This window comes from Triturus cristatus, chromosome 11 (genome assembly GCF_964204655.1).
Source record: "Triturus cristatus chromosome 11, aTriCri1.1, whole genome shotgun sequence".
In the NCBI taxonomy this organism is placed as follows: domain Eukaryota; kingdom Metazoa; phylum Chordata; class Amphibia; order Caudata; family Salamandridae; genus Triturus; species Triturus cristatus.
Genome location: NC_140594.1, coordinates 667,236,057 through 667,255,235, shown reverse-complemented (window position 1 = coordinate 667,255,235; position 19,179 = coordinate 667,236,057). Strand labels below are relative to the sequence as shown.

Genomic DNA, 19,179 nt, shown 5'->3' with positions numbered 1-19,179 from the left:
AACAAAAATTTACAGCAAAAAATGGGAAGGAAAAGGCCAAACGTGGGGGGAAAGACCAACTTAAGGATGACAGAACTAACACCAAGTCTAACTTGAACATGCTTATCTTTCCCTTTATGGGCGGGGTATCCCTAAAGATCATGAGACAGGAGTTTAAAGGTCGACCCTTCTGCTCCCTTCTATAACTCACAAGGGTGGACTACATGATAAAAAACCAAAGGTTGTGCACAGTCAAGGGTCTGATCATGTTGTCTCTATTGTCTCCCCCTCCCGTCTTGCTAAAACTAATGACCCATTATAGGACTGTGTCAGCAACGGGATGTAGGGATTCTAAATGCATTCTATTGGGCATTTGCATTGCACTTATCTTATGTCTCTTATGTACCTCTAATACTCCAACTTCCACTGCATTTTTCGCTAGCTTCTTCAAGTCCTTTCACCCCTACCTTAAAGGCCGTCTTGCGGGTTCTCTCCTATTAAGTTGCCAAATTTTTGATGTCTGTGTGACTACACAGTTCCTTTCTCTTGTGTTGATGGTTTCATTACTTTGTCACTGTTGGTTTAAGTCATGAACATTGCATTTTCCCATCACCTGTCATTGATTTTCCTCTGTGGCATAGTTGTATTTTATTGCGGTTCAGTTTACATTTACTCTCCTCTCTATCATCTTGTAGTACCAGGAGGGTAAAAAATGCAGCAGGTGCTCTAATGAACTTATCGAGCCCTTTTCAAGTAAACTGCAACCCTCTGGTAGGAGACAAATATAAAGAATTTGTCTTTTGTTCAGTTTTGCACTGATCTCTCTAAATTCTCTATCTCTGCGGCATTGCTGTAAAGAGATCTTGGCATAGGACCACTTCTCTATTACAATACGCGATTTTCTTCATCTTGCCTGACATTGCCATGACTCACTCTTTTGGGGGAAAGTGAGACAGTTTGACCACAATATCTCCCTGTCTGTCCTTTTCTTCTGAGGTTCTCCATTCACATTCTGAGAGCTATCTCTATTCCCACTTGCTAGGTCACGTCTTGAGGTAAAATGGCTCTGAGCAGTTCTGCTATACAGTTGGTCATATTTTGACCTCTGTGACCTTTATAAGTTTTGGATTCCTATATTTTTGCAGTGTGACTTATTTTCTAGGTCTTTACATTTGCCATCAGCCAGCTTGTCTACACTTCTAGGTAGCATATGGTTGCTCTAACTGTTTGTTCCATGTCTGCCACAGTTTGCATGACCTCTTCTGGCTGATCTAGGCTTTGCTCCTTTAGTTTTAGGTTGTTTTTTAATGTCTGTAAAATCTAGACCTATTTTCAATAGCTGTTTACTCAGGCCTTCTTAAAAAATCTTTTTCACGGCCGTTTTCATTTGCAGGAGGCAGGTTTGAGATCAACCTTTGTAAGTTGAGATGCTTTCACTGCCATTTCCTGTGCATGCATATGGTCAGATCCACCATCTGGCTTTCTCATTAAAAAAAAAACCTCAATAGGAACTACCTGTTGTCCCTTATGGGGGCATTGCATGGGCCAGTGCACTTAACACTCACATTTCCTTAGTTTAGCTAGTTGTCATTTGGTTCCCAACATCGGACAACACCATTCAGCAGCACACAGAAATCAATCCTGGGGAAGGAGCAGTATTACCACAGCATCTCAGCCTTTCTCGTATTGCAAAAGAAAGTCCCTTCTTTATATTCTCGTAATTTCCAGATTTTATTACAGTATCTATTGCCATGTGCCAGGTCATCATGGGGAACCTCTAGTTTTCACTCAGCTTCCGTGGGCCTTTTACCACAACTAGCCCTGGTCACTGTATTCTCTTCAAACATCCTCCATAGGTTTCATAACCATTTTCTAGCCGCGTGTCTCATCATTTTAACACAAGCCCCAGGGTCTAATGCCTCTCCGCCACCCACCTGCTTACTCATGACTGGTGGCAGTTGCAGTTCGGCCCCATGAATTGCTAGTTAATTCCTTGTCCACCCGGGCACTCAAGCCCAATCAGTACATCAAATGGCAGACACTTTCAATAGTGTGGAGTGCTCTCTCTTACGTGTGGATCTTTCTTTCTGGGATCGGTCTCTGAGCGATGGCCAATGTACGTATTTTGATGATGCTCATTACCCAAGGTCTGATGCTGCAATGGGTCCTGACAGGTGCACCTCTGGTGTCCTGAGGGGAGGTTGGCATATGTGATAAGCTCCACATACAGTCCTACACTGCCTCCATCTTATCCAGAAGCGTTAGTAGTACTTTTGTAGTACTATTAAATGTACTTCCTAATGCACTTTGTGAATAGGCCACAAAGCTTTTATAGTTCTTCCAACTTTTCCCACTTTGCATGTGTGCTTTACTGTACATCACACATGCAAAGTGGGAAAAGTTTGAAAGTTTGAAAGTTTGTCTAGACATGGTATTTTTTGCAGAACAAAAACTATGCTAGGCATGACAGACACCTTTGCACTAAGGTGCGGGCATAGTTCTAGGCAGCTGCTAGCGCTGCAGCTCTAGTGAGAGAACAAAACAGTGCAATGTCTTGATTGGTATGGCTCTGTGCTGTTCTCTCACATAGTGCAGCACATCAACTTTGGTTGCTGCACTGAGTTGCGGGAGTTTTTAGTAAATCTACCACAATGTTTACTATTCCAAGAAGGCAGATTTTAACCTTGAGTAGTAGAGTAAAATAAAAATATATACATGAAAGAGCATCAAAGATAAGGGGCATCCCAATAGCAAGTTGCAGCTAGCAGGCCCCCAATAAGGATTCAAAAATATTGTTTTATTTTAAAAACATCCAATGAGGATTGGTGGGATAGCAGTGAAAAAGTAGATGGAGAGATGTTAGGTGAAGTCCATGTTGAAGTGGGGTGCTGGGACCGATGCAGAGCAGGAGGCAAAGGAGTAATGGAGTACTTTACGGGGAGGAGGTTGAAATATCTTTTGGGCCACAACATACACACTTTTGGTTTTGAACTAGAAACCAACACTTAAGATGAAACTATGGAGATTCATTTATTTAGTTATTTATTTATGTACATATTTGCCACACCAGTTTAAATCATAACAAGTACAAATATAGATCACAACAAATTATAGTCTTTGTATGCTGTGCACGGCAGGGTGAATCGCCACTAGATTTTCAGCTTTAGCCTGGAGAAGAGTCCTGTAATGCCATGGATGGTTTAATCTCAGAATTCCTGTTAAAGTGAAGTCATTTTTCAAGCTTCCAATGGCGGCAATGAGCATCGGTTGTTCTCCAGTCTGTGGACTGCAGTGGCTTTATCACTCCTTAAGCCTCCATTATCCAAAGTCAAGCCCCTTCACACCTTGTCCTCACAGGATTGATTTTCCACCCATCAAGTCCTATATGATTGGTACATTAAAATGTTTCTTGTATTGGATGTTTTGTATATTTTCTGGACAGAAATTCCAAACTAAAAGGCTTCTTTATGAACTATTTGTCTTTTCTTTTCATTAGTGATCCTCTGGCCACCATCTAAAGGCACTGTCTTTGGTTTACTCACTGAGGGTGTGTTGGTTGGGGGCTTGGCAGTGGCTGGAATTGATCTTGCCTGACAGTTTGCACGCTGCCTGGATGATATGCCAATGTTGCAATTAGTGTTTTGTTTTTTTTGGCAATTAACGCATAGAAAGCATTCTACAATGAGTTACAGTAGTACGTATGAACATTCAGTGTGATTTTTTCAATCAAATCTCAATACTTAATTTTTGTTTGCGCCCAAGTATTTGCCTCCATATTTTATCTTCATTTAAGACTATGGACCGAACTATGTAGCACTTTTATTGTCATGCAGCTTATACCCTCCATCCTGATCCCTTCAAAGTTAAAAATCTAGACTTTATCACACAAGGAAATGTCCTCTCCGATTCTTACCTGTTTGAGAACGTTTGCATTCTCCCATTGATTTTTTTTCTCTTTTTCCCATTACAAACTTTTCTTTATGTATGTTACCACTTGGGCCCTACTTAGGATGCCGACCAGTAAGTCTCCGATCGCTCGCTAGAGGCTTACAGACCGACATCCTTGGTTTGAATTCCGACCGCCATATTACGATTACAGCGGTCGGAATTTAAACCGGCCGCTAAATCCAACTGGCTTCTGACAGGTTCAAGGAGCCTCTTGGCCAGTCAGAACCACCAACATAATCCTACAAGGACGGCGTTTGTGCCGACGGGATTATGATGTTGGTTTCCGACAGGCTTTCCATGTGACAAAGCCCGACATGGAAATCCTGTCAGAAAGCATCTTTGGGGGTCCTAGCAGGGCCCCCCTTCTTCAGTGGACTCTGGTTGGGAGCCAAGGGGGCACCTATGGTGCTCCCTGTAAATCCCTGCACCATGTGGCTGACACCATAAGGTAATTGCAGTTTCAGACCTCCAACCCAAGGTCAGTAAGTTTCGAAACCACAGGATTGTCAGTCGGAGGAAACTCCGACTTACATCCAAATTAGGGCCTTAGTCTTCCACATGTCTCAGATTGAACATTCTCATGGCTATTCATTGCCTCCATTAAATATTATGTCACCTCCTTGAATGACTCATTCTAGAAGGCCAATGTACTCTCTTTGCCATTATCAAGACCTCAATGTGTCTTCTATTTAATGGTGTAGCCCTCTGCCCCATTCACCCTCACTTATCCAAAGGACACTCTAGGTTAATAACATATGTCTCAACCCTCAGGTGTGAAAGTACAAAAAATCATAATCCCCTGGAGAAAAACTACCCAGAGAAGGCGACGCTGAAGACTCTCCACCGACAGTACATCATCCTTGAGAAGAACATGGCAGAACTCAAAGGTGAAGATACCCCCACCCTGCTTTTCCTGATGCACCCAATTAACACTATATAATAATTTGGGTTGATTTCCAAAATACGCATGCCAGCCAATCTGGCATGTTCATCAGTATACACAAAAGTGCTGAAACAGCTGTTGTTTAGATATTACATGCTATGTTATGTTGTGGTAATTTTTTTTATAGTTGTTGTGGATGCATACACTTTTTGCTGTTGCAGAACTGGTTAAAATCCTGATTGGCACATTTAATTTACATTTTAGTACCTAGTACATAGTACCCCATGTACCCAGGGCCAGTAAGTTAAATGTCACTAGTGTATTGCAGCACTTATTGTGCCACCACTAAAGTGACAATGTACAAATTGACTCCCAGCAACTAGCTGAGCAGTTTTGAAACTGCCATTTGATCTCTTAAAATTATCCCTTTAAAAAACCTTGACCTTCCTTTATATAGTAGTAAATAACCCCTAAAGTCTGACTTACTAGTCACCCTGTCTTAGGGCAGGTATTTAAAAGTAGAACATGTATATTTAATGTTTAGATATCCTTACAGTGTAAAAGCCCCCAAACCCATGTTGCACAGTAGCAAGGCTGGCTTTGCAATAGAAAACACAGGGTTACTTTATTGCACTTAATAAAGCTTACTTCAGATTGACACTAGCTTGGAAAACACTCCAAATTAATGTTCATAGTTAGGGAAAATCCACCTTAATGCCAACGTCAAATTTTGTGTAACTATTTCAGAAATAGGGGCATTAGAAAGTCAATATTTGTCTGCCAAATGCCCCTGGTAGCCTTTTCATTTTTTATTTTTATTAATTGGGAGAAATCTGAGCCTTTGCACTCCTCTCAATATTATATCAATGATATATATATATATATTCACTGAAAAAAAACATAGGTTTCAGGCCTGATATAGTTAGGAATTAGCATTTAAAAAACCTTAGAAATTCAATGAAATAATAATAGGTTTTAGGGGTGTTCTAGTTAGCTTGACATTTCACTCGAACAAAACTATTGAAATTCCTCGGCTATAGTTAGTTGTACTAACTACATTTCGCGTGCCCGCAATCCACTGCTGATGATGTCACATATTACATCATTCATGACATGGTCAGTGACATCACTGATGACATCTCAAATGACATCACTGATGACATCATCCACGTGACAATCAGATACACCTCATCATACACTAGTATAACCTTTCATCACTCACTGTAAAATACAGAGTGCCAGATTTAAAACCATTGACGCACCAATACAAGTTTCTAAACACCCACTCTGTGATTCCTAGATCTAGGCACACATCTAATCACTTACCTATAGATTCACTTATACATGCTGTCAATGATCAATAGAACACTATCAAATATACTTATACACCTATATCGACATTACACACCAGCACACATCCTAATCACTTATGCAGTCATCCTACTCACTTATCCGAACAATGGATCATACTTACATTTAGTCAGCTACACACTTATACAAACACCACTTCATCTATTCATATAGATAATAACTCATACTTAGTATGTTATTAAAACACTATTACAAGTATACAGTTATCCATACAGTCACTCATACAATCACTGAGTCTTATGTATACCTATTTATATACAACAACTGACACATACACTGGCTTTTATTTTTCTAGTTTGTTGGACATGTACCATTGAGACATATATTTGCTCATCACCACACCCATAAAGATATTCACTCACCCAAACAACTGTTATAACATGTAGTTTTAACTTCATATACCTACTGAATCAACTGTTCACACATATTTGGGCAGTCACACCCCCCCCCACCGAACCACACACACATACAAATACTCAGTTAACTAATCTATAACTAATATAGACTTTCACTTAGCTAGTAACCAACTGGTGCAGCAGTTTACACAACAATTGACAAAGTGATACAGATATTCACCACACAGTTTAGTCACTATCCAATATATTTAGTGAGACACTATAAATTAGTCAAGTAAACAGTCAATCACACTGCTACTAAAGCCTCCATCAAGATATTTATATTTATATTTCCACTCATTCTTCAATGCAAATTGCTATATATATATAATACATATTTAAATGACTAACCAAACGACATTCACTGGATGATGTCATCAGTGATGTAATTTGAGATGTCATCAGTGATGTCACTGACCATGTCATGAATGATGTAATATGTGACATCATCAGCAGTGGATTGCGGGCGCGCAAGATTTAGTTAGTACAACTAACTATATCGGAAGAATTGGGGACCCCACACTTTTTTTTATCATGCCCCCGGGATTTGGTTTACCCGGGGGCAAATTAGCATATTCAGCGCGGGAGTCCACGCTGAATTTTTTTTTCTCTCGGGAGGATCTGCGTATCCAGCGCGCATCCTCCCGTTTATTAAAAAGAAAAGAAAAGAAAAAAAAATTGGGGGCCTTGGGGGTCCTTGTGGGTCCACCTGAGCAGGCCTAGGGGGTCAGGGTGTTTCTACCCTGCCCCATTGTCGCGTTTTGCGTTGTTTTTTTTTGGCTTTCTTGTGCCTCGGTTCTACCGAGGCACAGGATGGCTGCCAACACTTCCTGATTCAGAGTGTTGGCAGCCAATTAAAATTCATCTTGTGATCGGGAGGGTGCGCGGATCCTCCGAGGCCATAGATATATATGTACTTTTAACTCTAATTTTCTCAGGAACTACTAAACGGATTTACACCATTTAAGCAAAAGGCACGAGTCTGACATGAGGACTACCTCGTTGCAGAATTTGGTGTAATTCCGTTCAGCAGTTTGGGCTGTAGCTGCGGCTAAAGGTCCTATGGGAAAATGCATGGGGAAAACACGTTTTGAGACCCCCCCTTTTTTCTCGACCCCCGCTTGACGAATCACCGTGAAACTTTCAGGATAGGAGCAGACCGGAGCTGGCCAAGAGTTTGGAAAATTTTGCGGAGAATCGGCACCAAAGTTATTCCAAATAGAATGTTGCGGATTTCCTATGGAAAATAGGTCCTAACTATATCTACCTACTGGCGACCGCCAGTAGGTAAATATATATATATAATATAGCAAAATCTCTCCATGTAGCACAGATGAAAATGTTTAAGAATTTTAAGTATTGGATCATTACATTTTCATATTTTCTTACAGTGCAAAATCCCCTTATAATTTAACATCATTCATCACACCATAAACCAAAGGAAGGGGGGGGGCCTAATTGCGCCAAATCCTACCTGCTAGAATCCAGTGAGTCCTACTCCCTTATACAAAGTTTTCTCATAAAGCCAATAATCTCATAAATGATCCAGTTCTGAATGCATATAGCTTTTCACATTCTTTTACTTTCAACATTTTTTGTTCAAATGAGGGAGTTGATGTCGTTTTCCATTTTGGCAGTTTTAAAAAGATCATGCAATAAGCATTTTTATGCATAACATATTGCAGTTTTTTTTAACGGAGCACAGTATAGTTCAGCAGGATTAATTGAGGATCATCTAATAGATGTATACTTAACTTGGCCTGACAATATTGCAATAGCTCTGCCAAGAAGCTCTTCAATTTTGGGCATGCTCATATAATTTGTGTTCAATTGCCCTCCAGCTACGATGCATATTTATAACAATTTCAATGATTTTGTGAATTATTCTCATTTAAAAATGCCACTGTTCTGTATAATAAGCACTTAGCAAAAAATTACATATTGTGAAAATGTACTCCGTTGAGAACTCAAAAGTCATACCAATTCATTGTATTTCATGTCTCAAGTGAGATGGTCATGCTCTCAGCTGTCTGGCACTTATGAGCCATTCTTGAGACTACATACACTCCTTTATGATAATGAGCCTGTTATTTAGAAAATTTTAACTGACATTTTTGTGGTTGCCTCTATGAGATCTTCAGCCAGTTCTAAACTCTTTGAAAAAAGAGGTATCTGAAATTTTAAATAATAGACTCTATTTTATGGTCTTATAAATGAATGTCCTTTCAAATGTCTTTTATGTGGGCCAATATTAGCTCATGTTTTCAATACATCCTGTGTAAGAAGTCCACCATGTAAGAGTACCCTTTCAATTTTCATCTTTGTAGCCTATTATTCTCCAAGAGTAGCTGTTGATCGAGTGTAATATCCTCAAGACGGGTGGACACATTGAGACATAGAAAGAGCAAATGTTCATGCATTATTCTTTTCCATTAAATATCCATCTACTGTAAATGATTTTGATGCTATAGTCAAACGCTAAAAGCTGTTAATTTTATATTTCTCAAGCATCTAACTCATAAAATCATTATCATTATCATGTACATTACATATGAAACCGGAGGAAAAAGGTGCAAAATTTCCAAAATAATATTGTTTCATTTCTGGCAGAGCTAATCCCTCTAACTTTGCTGGTTGAGTGCCAACCCAGATACTTTATTGATCCAAATAATTACCAACATTCTTATGAAAGCTAGTTTACCGATGATTGTGAGAAAAACTGGATTCTATTTTGTTAAAAAAGATTACATTTGATATTTTAATGGTCTGCAGTATAGCTCAGTAGATTATCCACATTAGTAGTCATATCTATTTCCAAATACCTCTTTTACCTCTAGTTGATCAACAGCCATAGCTCTGGAACTAAAGTGTCTGTAGAGCAATTACATATAAAAATCATAATTTTCAGTTCATTTATTCTCCAGCATTGCATCTTTCATAGATTCACATGCTTGTATCCTCCCCATCTTCATGGTGGGAGTCTCGCAGTAGTTAGAAAAGAAGTACCATAGAAGTACATAGAAACCACCAAAAGGAAAGAAAAAAAGTTAACATTCGTCAGCATCTTTATGTCGGTCTAAACTTTGACCAATTAGAAATCTGAGGTCTGTTGGCTCTGGGGAGTTGAGGTCTAGGGTTGGTCTCTAACAGCACGTCGTGTGTAAGGGAGTCTCCCTGAGCGCTGCTCAGTTTCTCCGTGAGTGAACTTTTGACCCCGCTAGAATTCACGTCAAAGTATAGTTTTTCTACCTTCTTTGCTTCAAAGATGTCTGAGGGTTCTAAGAAGACACTTTTTAGGCCATATAGATCCTATGGGAAGGCAAGGCTTTTTTCTGAAGATCCACACAAGGACTTTCTTTATTGCCTTTATCCTTTAGAGTTTTTGCTGAAAAGGCTCTGTAGTATTTACAGTCCTTGGCTGTATGTTTAGGGTAGACCAGATTGATTTTGATTTCTTCTTATGGAGCCATAACAACAGACTCTGGATCTGATGTTGAAGAGAGCCCTGGGCTATCCTCAGCTAAGAGGAAGCATAAAAGTGAGGGCTCCACTTCACTAAACTGATTCAAAGAGATTAAAGGCAGAGAAATATTTACTGCCGATAAAACAGCCCTTAAGCTTAAGGAATCGGGCTGAAGAAATCCTCTACTGCTTCTCTGCCTGTCACACCTCTCAAACAGGCTTCGTTGGTGAAAAAACACTGTCGACGGATCCGTCATTGAGGACTTCCACCAAATCCCAGTCTTCTACGGTGACGACGATTTTCTTGTCGACGGCATCTTTGACGGCTTTGATGGCGATGATGACGACGAACACTTTGTCGACAGTTGCGTCTAAAACTTCGTTGATGGGAAGACTGTTGACCAGAGAGTCGACGGCCCCACACCCGTCGACAACTGTGATCGTCGTCGACACTGGCCAAGAGGGTGATTTAAACACTATCAGGCATTTTCCGTCGCCAACGGCATCATCTACGGATCAAAAGCAGGACGTTAAAGGTCTCCATTTGGTTCCAAAATCACCAGGCTTGTCACCTTTACCCAAGATATCACCGTTGCTTCTCTCTCACCTTCTTGATATGGAGGAATCAGGGGATGAGAGTCTTTTAGCGCTGCTTACAGCCCCTCACAGCTTAGAGTTAAATGCCAGGACACTTATGAGGAGGAGGAGGCACAAGGACAGGACACTTCAGAATATATAGAAGGGGATTACTTATTCACGGGTCGCTCTCAGACCCAATGATACAACTCTTTCCAAGAGCATACGCCTCGTAAGGATAGTGAAGAGCGTCAGGAAGTTCGGAGAGATTCCATGCCGTTGCCAATCTCCCCAGTCACAGACCTTAGGATAGTCATTTAACATCTGCCTAAAAGATTTCTGTACTCTCATGCCCCGGTTCCATTGACTCCCTGCGGTCTGAATATTCAGGTTGCTCCGCCTCCACCGCCTGTTGCACAGGTTAAGAGACAGGCTCCTCGATGCATTACAATCCAAGATGATTATTTCGAGAGTGAGGCAGACGATCAACCTGAAGAGGGTGAGCTCACTCAGGAACCGGACCTACTTGGTCAAGAATGGGTTGATTATGTGGCTCCATCTTCGCCGTCGCCTTCTAACCCCCCCCCCCCCCCCCAAGAAACTTTCCCCTGGGAGATATTGGGGGCTTTCATGAAGTACTAGAGAGAGCCTCTAGAAGATTTGATTTGCCTTTGCCTGTGGTACAAACCGAATGTTTTCCTTATGATTTTAAGGATGCAACAAAGAAATTGGTTCGATCCATTCCGATTGTGGATTCGATTTGGAGTGAAGGTCTGAAAATTATGAAGAACCCAGCCTCCGTTCCTGCTGTGTTACAGAGGATGGAGAAAAAATACAACGCACCTGATTCTGCTCCGGCGTATTTAATTGGTCATCCTCGTCCCGATTCAGTTATAATGCAAGCTGCGCAGAGGCATTCTAGGAATCCACAATCTCCTTGCTCAGTGCCTCCAGATAGGGAAGGCAAACACCTCGACAGCATCAGCAAACGCTTCGCTACTATGGCCGCTACTGTTATCAAGGCCTTTAATGCCTTAGCGATTTTGTGGAGGTACGACCGTCAGTTATGGTCAGACCTGGCTCCTCTTCTCGAACACCTTCCCGAGGATAAAAGTAAAGAAGCGAAGGACCACCTGCAGGAGGGTGCTAGAGTGTCTACAGAGGTATTGATTCTGCAATGGATTTGTCTTCGATTGCTTTAAGGCAAATGGCAGGTGCCGCAGTTCTTCGTAGACAGGGCTGGCTTAGGGTGACGTCCTTCTGCCCTGAAGTTCATTTGAAGGTTCTGGATATGCCCTTCGATGGGGAAAATCTGTTTGGAAAGCACATAGACGAAGAGCTACAGGGCATCACAAAGGATACCGAGACCGCAGGTTCCTAAGGCACATTGCAACAAAGGTGTTTTCAGTCCCTTCGTGAAGGTAGAGGAAGAGGTCAGTTCCAGCAAAGACCGTCCTACCAGTCATACATATTCTCAGCAGAGTGACAGACCACAATATGGAGGACAGCAACAATTTTGTGCCTCCAATCTATCATACAATCAGCTAGACGCAAGCCTGCAGGATGAGGAAAATCGCAGGATTCCTCAAGACGTCAGTGATGTTTGTCTTCCACCAGCCATCTCATCTCCTTTTCAGCCTCTAAAGTCCCATCAGCTCTCTCCATTTCTAAATCAATGGCAAGCCAGCATGAAGGACAAATGGGTGCTGGACATCATCCAACACAGTCACACCCTAGAATTTGTCCACAAGAACTCCACCTCCAAGAAAAATGCATCATCATCATCTGTTCTTTGTTAAAGCAAGACATTTCTACTACTAAAAGAATGGGCAATAGAATAAAAGCCCTTCCCTCATTGTCTGAAAGGCACCTTTTCTAATTTCTTCCTAATAAAGGATGTAGTCCCTTCAAGCAATTCTCTTATTAATAAATGAGGGACATTTTCTAGCGTCCCTCGATCTCTTGGGCGCATACTTTTCAAATCCCCATTCATGCAAAGCATCGCCAATTCCTAAGGTTCGAGGTGGCTGGGGATCACTTCCAGTTCAAGGTTTTGCCATTAAGCCTTCGCTCAGCTCCCAGAGTTTTCACGAAATGTATGACTCCTGTAGCAGCTTTTCTGAGAAGGCAGGGGCACCAGGTTTACCCCTACCTAGAAAACTGGCTAGTGAAAGGAGCTACATTTCACTCTACCAGAAAATCTACACGGGATTGTCAGCAGCTCTTCAAGTCTCTGGGGTTACAGCTATACGTAGAGAAGTCGAATTTGATTCCAAGCCAAAAGCATATTTTTCTAGGGGCTTTACTGAACAGCAAGTTGATGAAGGCGTTTCCCACTTCAGAACGGAAGCACAAGATAAGGCGCTTAGCAACCCTTCTGCGCGCAATAGAGTCCACTTCTGTGAGAGTATTCAAATCCTTACTGGGGATGCTGTCATCATGCATCCTGTTGATTCTGAATTGTCGGCTGCACATGAGGCCACTCCAGGAGCAGGTAGACATACACTGGGTTCAGGCGCACGGCTCATTCGAGGACACCATCTCTCTCTCTCACACACAATGAAGCAGGCTCTATCATGGTGGGAAAAAGAAAGCAATATCTCTCCAGGCCTCTCATTTCAACCAGCACAGCCTTGTTACATTATGACAACGGACGCTTCAATGGACGGTTGGGGGGCGCATCTCCAAGAATTTCAAATCCACGGAAAATGGTCCATTTAAGAAACGTTTTTACACATCAGTTTTTTGGAACTGAGGGCAGTTTTTCTGGGACTGCAAGCTTTTCTTTAAAGAATCCAGGGATCCTCTGCTCTGGTAAAGAACAGACAATACCACAACAATGTTCTATCTTACCAAACAAGGGGGCACCAGGTCTCTCACATTATCAGAACAGGCCCAGGAGATTTGAATGTAAGCACAACCTAACTTTGCAAATAGAGCATGTTCCGGGCATGGACAACGATTGGTAATTTTTCCTGCTTAGAAAATCAGATCCATGTCACGAATGGGAGTTAGACGTGGAACAGTTGCGATGAGTTTTCAAACTGTGGGGTACTACAAAACTGGATCTTTTTTCCACAGAGAGCAACAGGAAGTGCGAAAGGTTCGCCAGCAGGTTTGCTCAGAAAAACTCTTGGGGGAATGCTCTGCAGATGCAGTGGATGGGGACGTTCGCCTATGCATTCCCACCGTTTCCCCTCATCCCAAGAGTATTGAGCAAGATGAAGAAAGAACCATGTCATCTCATTCTCATAGCTGTGGCATGTCCGAGGCAGTTTTGGTTCACGGAGCTTCTCCTGTGCTCGATATCTCCGCACATTCTCTTTCCACCACTGCCAAACCCGCTCTCAAGGAACAACAGTCAGATTGTTCATCCTCAAATAAAATCTCTAAGTTTGTCAGCTTGGAACCTCACGACTATGAATTCACAGATTTAGACATTGCTCCAGATTGCAGGTCCATCCTCCAACGAGCCAGAGCTTCTTCCACTAATAGGTCGTATGCTGTAAATGGAAGAGATTTTGCCACTGGTGCGCGGAAAAATAATTATATCCTTTGCTCTCAACCCCAGAACAGGTTTTGCCTTACCTACTTCACTTAGCTAAGTCAATTTTGGCTCACTCATCAATCATAGTACACGTGGCGGCAATTTCCAAGTTTTGCAGGACACCTGGAGAACTCTCCTTGTGGTCTACAAGAATTGTTACAAAAATTATGAAAGGCCTCTTCAGAGTTTTCCCACCCTTAAAGAGCCCTGCAGTCCTATGGGAATTAAACACAGTACTAACCCAATTGATAAAATTGCCTTTCGAGCCCATACACAAGGCTGATTTAAAATATGTTTCTTGGAAAACGGCTCTCCTTTTAGCCCTCACATCGGCTAGAAGAATCAGAAAAAATCAGGCTTTCACTGTAGCTGCACCTTTCCTTCAATTCAGACAAGTCAGGCTATTTTTGAGAACAAATCATCAATTCATTCCTAAAGTTCCAACTTCTTTTCACTTGAATCAACCAGTTGTGCTCACCATGTACTTTGGAAATCCTTCTACTGCCGCTGAAAGAGCATTGCACTCTTTGGACGTAAAGCGATGCATCAAGTTCTACATGCATAGAACAAAGACTTTCAGAAATTCAGATCAGCTATTTGTTTCCTTTACTTCGCCAAGGAAGGGCCAAGCCCTTTCCAGGAGCAGTATTGCACGTTGGATCTCCTCTGCAATTGTTTTCTACCATAACAAAGCTGGAAAACCATTATCTGCAAAAGTTTTCGCGCACTCCACAAGGAAGATGGCAGCTTCTACAGCCCTGTTTGCCAGGGTATTGCTTCCAGAAATTTGTAGAGTGGCAACATGGTCTAACGTGCATACATTCACCAAGCACTACTGCCTAGACTCGTCTTAGGACAGCTTGACCCACTGCAGCATCCGCTTTCCATACCATCTGTTTGCTTAAGGTACAGTTTTTCGTATCTATCACTTCTATTTATCTTGTGTATTTGTTTTTTCACAGATTTATTTTCTATTTAACAATTTACTTGGATTTCATGATTCATATGTATTGGTATGTTCATTTTTTATTGCATATGAAGGTCTTTGCCTAGTCGCAAACTTAAGGAATGACACTGCTAACTACTCTGATACAAGCATGTGAATCTATGAAAGATTCAATGCTGGAGAAAAAACAAGTTGCTTACCTGTACACTGTGGTTCTCCAGTATTGATATATTTCACAGATTCACATGCGGCCCTCCCTCCTCCCCTTAACCTTAGCACACTTGTGCGTGAAATCTGAGGTCTGGTGGCTCTGCTGGGGAGTTGAGGTCTTGGGCTGGTCTCTGATTGGTCAAAGTTTGGGCCTACATAAAGATGCTGAAGAATTTTAAAGTTTTTTCTTTCCTTTTGGTGGTTTCTATGTACTTCTATGGTACTTCTTTTCTAACTACTGCAAGACTCCCACCATGACGACGGGGAAGATACAAGCATTTGAATCTATGAAAGATATCAATACTGGAGAACCACAGTGTATAGGTAAGTAACTTATTTTTTCTATATCCTCCCATCAAAAAGATATTAAATTCTCTTTGCTGGATGTCCAGTTCTGGTCTTAAAAAGAGCATATCATCATCACCAAATAACTTATTTGTAGTAATTTTATTAGTGGGCACTTTAAATGTCGTATAAAGTTTACTAGCCATTGCTATAAGAAATGATATAAGGCAAGAAGAGGGAATAGTGAGCATCCCTGGCTGTTTCCACGTTTGATTTTGAAAGGACTAGTATCAATACAATTCACAATTAATCTAGTCCTCGCTGCTTTGAAGAGGTTGGATAATACCGTGATAAGCTGTGGTGTGGCCCAAAGGCTTTAAAAAAGAAAAAAGACTTTCTCACTTTACAACATCAAATGCCTTTTTACCATCTAATAAAAAAACCTGAACTGGAAATTAATTGCTTCGTTGGAGCATTAGTTTTTATTATAATAGCAATTCATATTAGTAGATTTTTGATCCTTTTTATTATTTGGTCGAAACTTAAAGCATTTTACAAGCTGACAGTTTCACTATTATTTCATAGTCTATATTCAAGAAACTAATTAGCCTGTCGGGGTTTAAGTTTCCAGGATTTTTATGAGGCCTGGGTGGAGTTCGGGAAGTTTTACTCTGTGGAACTCCGCGAAGTACGAGAAAAACTTAGCCGCGCTCCATGGAGTTCGGCCAGAGTCTGTTAAGTTGCGCTGCTTGCACTAATTTTTAGCGCCAGGAGTTTGTCTCACACTGTAAAATCAGCAGAGGGTGCTGCTGTTTTCTTCCACTCAAGTAGACATTCTACTCGAGCAGCTTCTTAATGCAGATTTCTCAACGCAAGCGGTCGTGACCTGCCGTGACCTCCCACGATGAGAAATCTTACCAGGAGGTCTAGCATGTTATTTTTTCACACAAGTGTTCGCCAACTTATCATTGCCTAGCCGCTTAATAAATTTAAAAAAATTCCGCTCCCTGTCACTTTGCGGAGTGTTTTGGACTCTACATGGAGCACGGAGTGGGCAAAACTCGGCTACCAGAGTGGAATTCTTCGCTCACCCCTAATTTTTATTCTTTTTAGAGAAACTTACCAGTACAGCGATATCAAAAGACAGTGAAAGTCTCCCTCCCTTCAATATGTAATTTGCTAATTTCAAAATAGGTTGATTTAAAATTTCATCATCATCATCATAGTCTTTATTCGAATTAAGTTAATTCATACAAGACACAAACAAAAACACAGTTATCAAATGAGGCAATCACTGGGTAATATAAAATCTAAAATCTTTCCAATAAATAGATAAAAGTTGTAAGTAAGAGAGATATTAAACATTGAAGCAGACAAGATGATATACATTACATATCAGTAATAAAACAATGTTAAAAATAGAGTTAATAGGCAAATAATAGTGGTGTTTGAGGCCCTACCTATGTGCCTTTGCACTGGACCGGAGGGCTTTTAGTCTGAGAGACCATGCCCACCCCAAGTATTTAGCTAAGACTATTGGGTGGAATGGTAAAGTGCTTGTAAGTAAGATTCTGATGGCTACGGCAGATCTCCTTGTGCCCAGTAGTTTACATAAAGGAGAGAGCCAGTGACGTCTTGGGGTAGCATATGCAGGGCAAACAAACAAGAAGTGGGCGATGGTTTCTTCTTTAGCACCACAAACAGGACAGGTGCATATAGTTGTACCAAACCACCCGCAAGTTAAAACCCTAAGTGGGAGGGAGCCTGCTCTGAGTTGGAAGTAAAGTTTCCTATCACTTGGCGAAGTGATCAAATCCCAAAAAGGTTCTAAAAAAGGTACGACCTTTGCCTCTAAAAAACGGCTGGTCATTGTGGGGGCAGAAAAGGTACCCCACACCCTGTGATTTACCTGTTCCCAATATAATGTTTTCAATAGCTTTTTGGCTGGAAACTCGGCGCCAACTGGGTCGTTCCATAGATCTTCCAACCCCAGAGCTTTTAAAGATTCATGAAGATTCCTTAACCACCCAATCTTGTGGAACTTGTCAACCTGAATTACGTCCATGATACCCAATGCACAAGATTGGAGCTCCGGTGTAGTCCATAGTCTCCTCCAGTATAAAACCGGATGGAGACTGGCCAAGTCCTTGATGGCCTTTCTACCTAGATCGTAACGCAATGGGACCATTGGCGTACTTTGTGGTAAGCCAATAATGTAACGAAAAAATGTATTTTCAACGGCTGTTAGGGGTGTTAATGAGTCAAAACCCCAGAGCTCTGCCCCATACAGGACTGAGTTTAGGGCCTTTGCCTCATATACTTGTAGCACTGGTTTAACAGGTTTGGTGAGAGATTTTTTATGCTCTTTAACCAGCGCACCCGTGATCTGGGTAAATTTCAGCGTGGACAATTCCAAATGTCTATTCCACCGATTATTATGGGAGACATAAATGCCCAGGTAGGGAAAGTCTGTTACCTCCTCCAGAATTTGGCCGTTCATTATGAGCTTGCCAGCTCTGTAGCTTGGGTGTGGGTTGAATGTCATAAGCTTAGTCTTTGACACATTAACCTCCAAGCCATAGTCTTTGCAAAAATGTTCAAAAATTGACAGAGCCCTTTGCATGCCGCGCGGTGTTTTAGACACTATAAGGGTGTCGTCGGCAAACATTAGTATTGGTATAGGGGCTCCTGCCAACTTGGGGGCGTCGGTGTTAGCTTGAAGTATATAATCAACTACTCCGTTGATATACAAAGAAAAAAGTGTAGGGGCCATGGCGCATCCTTGGCGCACACCTCGCTCGACAGGAAACTCGGGGGTTGTTTCCCCCGGACCACCCCATTGTATTTTTGCGAAGTTAGGCTCATGGAGTCTCCTAATTAGAGTCAAGAGCTCCAGGGGTAGACCGAGCTTTTCAAGAACCCTCCAGAGTTGCTCTCGAGGGACAAGGTCAAAGGCTGCTCTTAAATCCACAAAGGTGACGTAGAGACTGCCTTTGCCTAGTTCGACAACCTTCCAAAGCAATTGTTTGAAGCAAAACACCTGGTCCACAGTGCTGGTAAATTTGCGAAAGCCCGCTTGGAGATTAGAAAGGATCTTATTAGCTTCTATTCAGATGAGTACCTCGTTCAGTACCATCCTCCCAATGACTTTTTGAATTGTGTCAATTAGGCTGATGGGCCTGTAGTTCCCTGGGAGGGTTTTGTCACCCTTTTTGTATATTGGAATTATAATAGCACCCCCCCTGGATTTAGGTACTGGGGCACCTTCAGCCACGGCGTTCGCAATTAGGGTGATGTACTTGCTCCAGGAAGCTTTATTATCGAGGAAAAGGTCAGATGGAACACCGTCCAAACCAGGGGCCCGCCCTGCGGCTACACAAGACAAGGCAACTAAAACATCATTAGAACAAAAGGGCCCCGACGAATAGAAGACATATGGAATTGAGCCCCTCATTTCTGTAATGGGGGTCTCGTGCATATTGGGGTTTGAAGTACCCCAACCAATCTTCTTGAGTGACATGGTTTGCGGGGTTTTCAGGGGCGCCCCCTCTGCCCCACTTTAGCACATTCCAGAATA

General features: G+C 41.8%; 1 protein-coding gene across 8 annotated transcripts in view; it reads left to right on the top strand.

The window, feature by feature from the left end:
• Positions 1-19,179, top strand: part of LOC146785286 (E3 ubiquitin-protein ligase TRIM39-like) — a 581,054-nt gene that overhangs the window by 445,519 nt on the left and 116,356 nt on the right. For 5 of the 8 annotated variants that reach the window (XM_085634255.1, XM_085634250.1, XM_085634247.1 and 2 more), the window contains one exon: positions 4,699-4,814. The exons of 2 other annotated variants lie outside the window; for them this stretch is intronic. In XM_085634255.1, the coding sequence (XP_085490381.1) occupies positions 4,699-4,814 (116 nt within the window). Of the gene's footprint in view, positions 1-4,698; positions 4,815-19,179 lie in introns of those variants that run through there. One more of the 8 variants, XM_085634254.1, reaches the window with a different exon arrangement.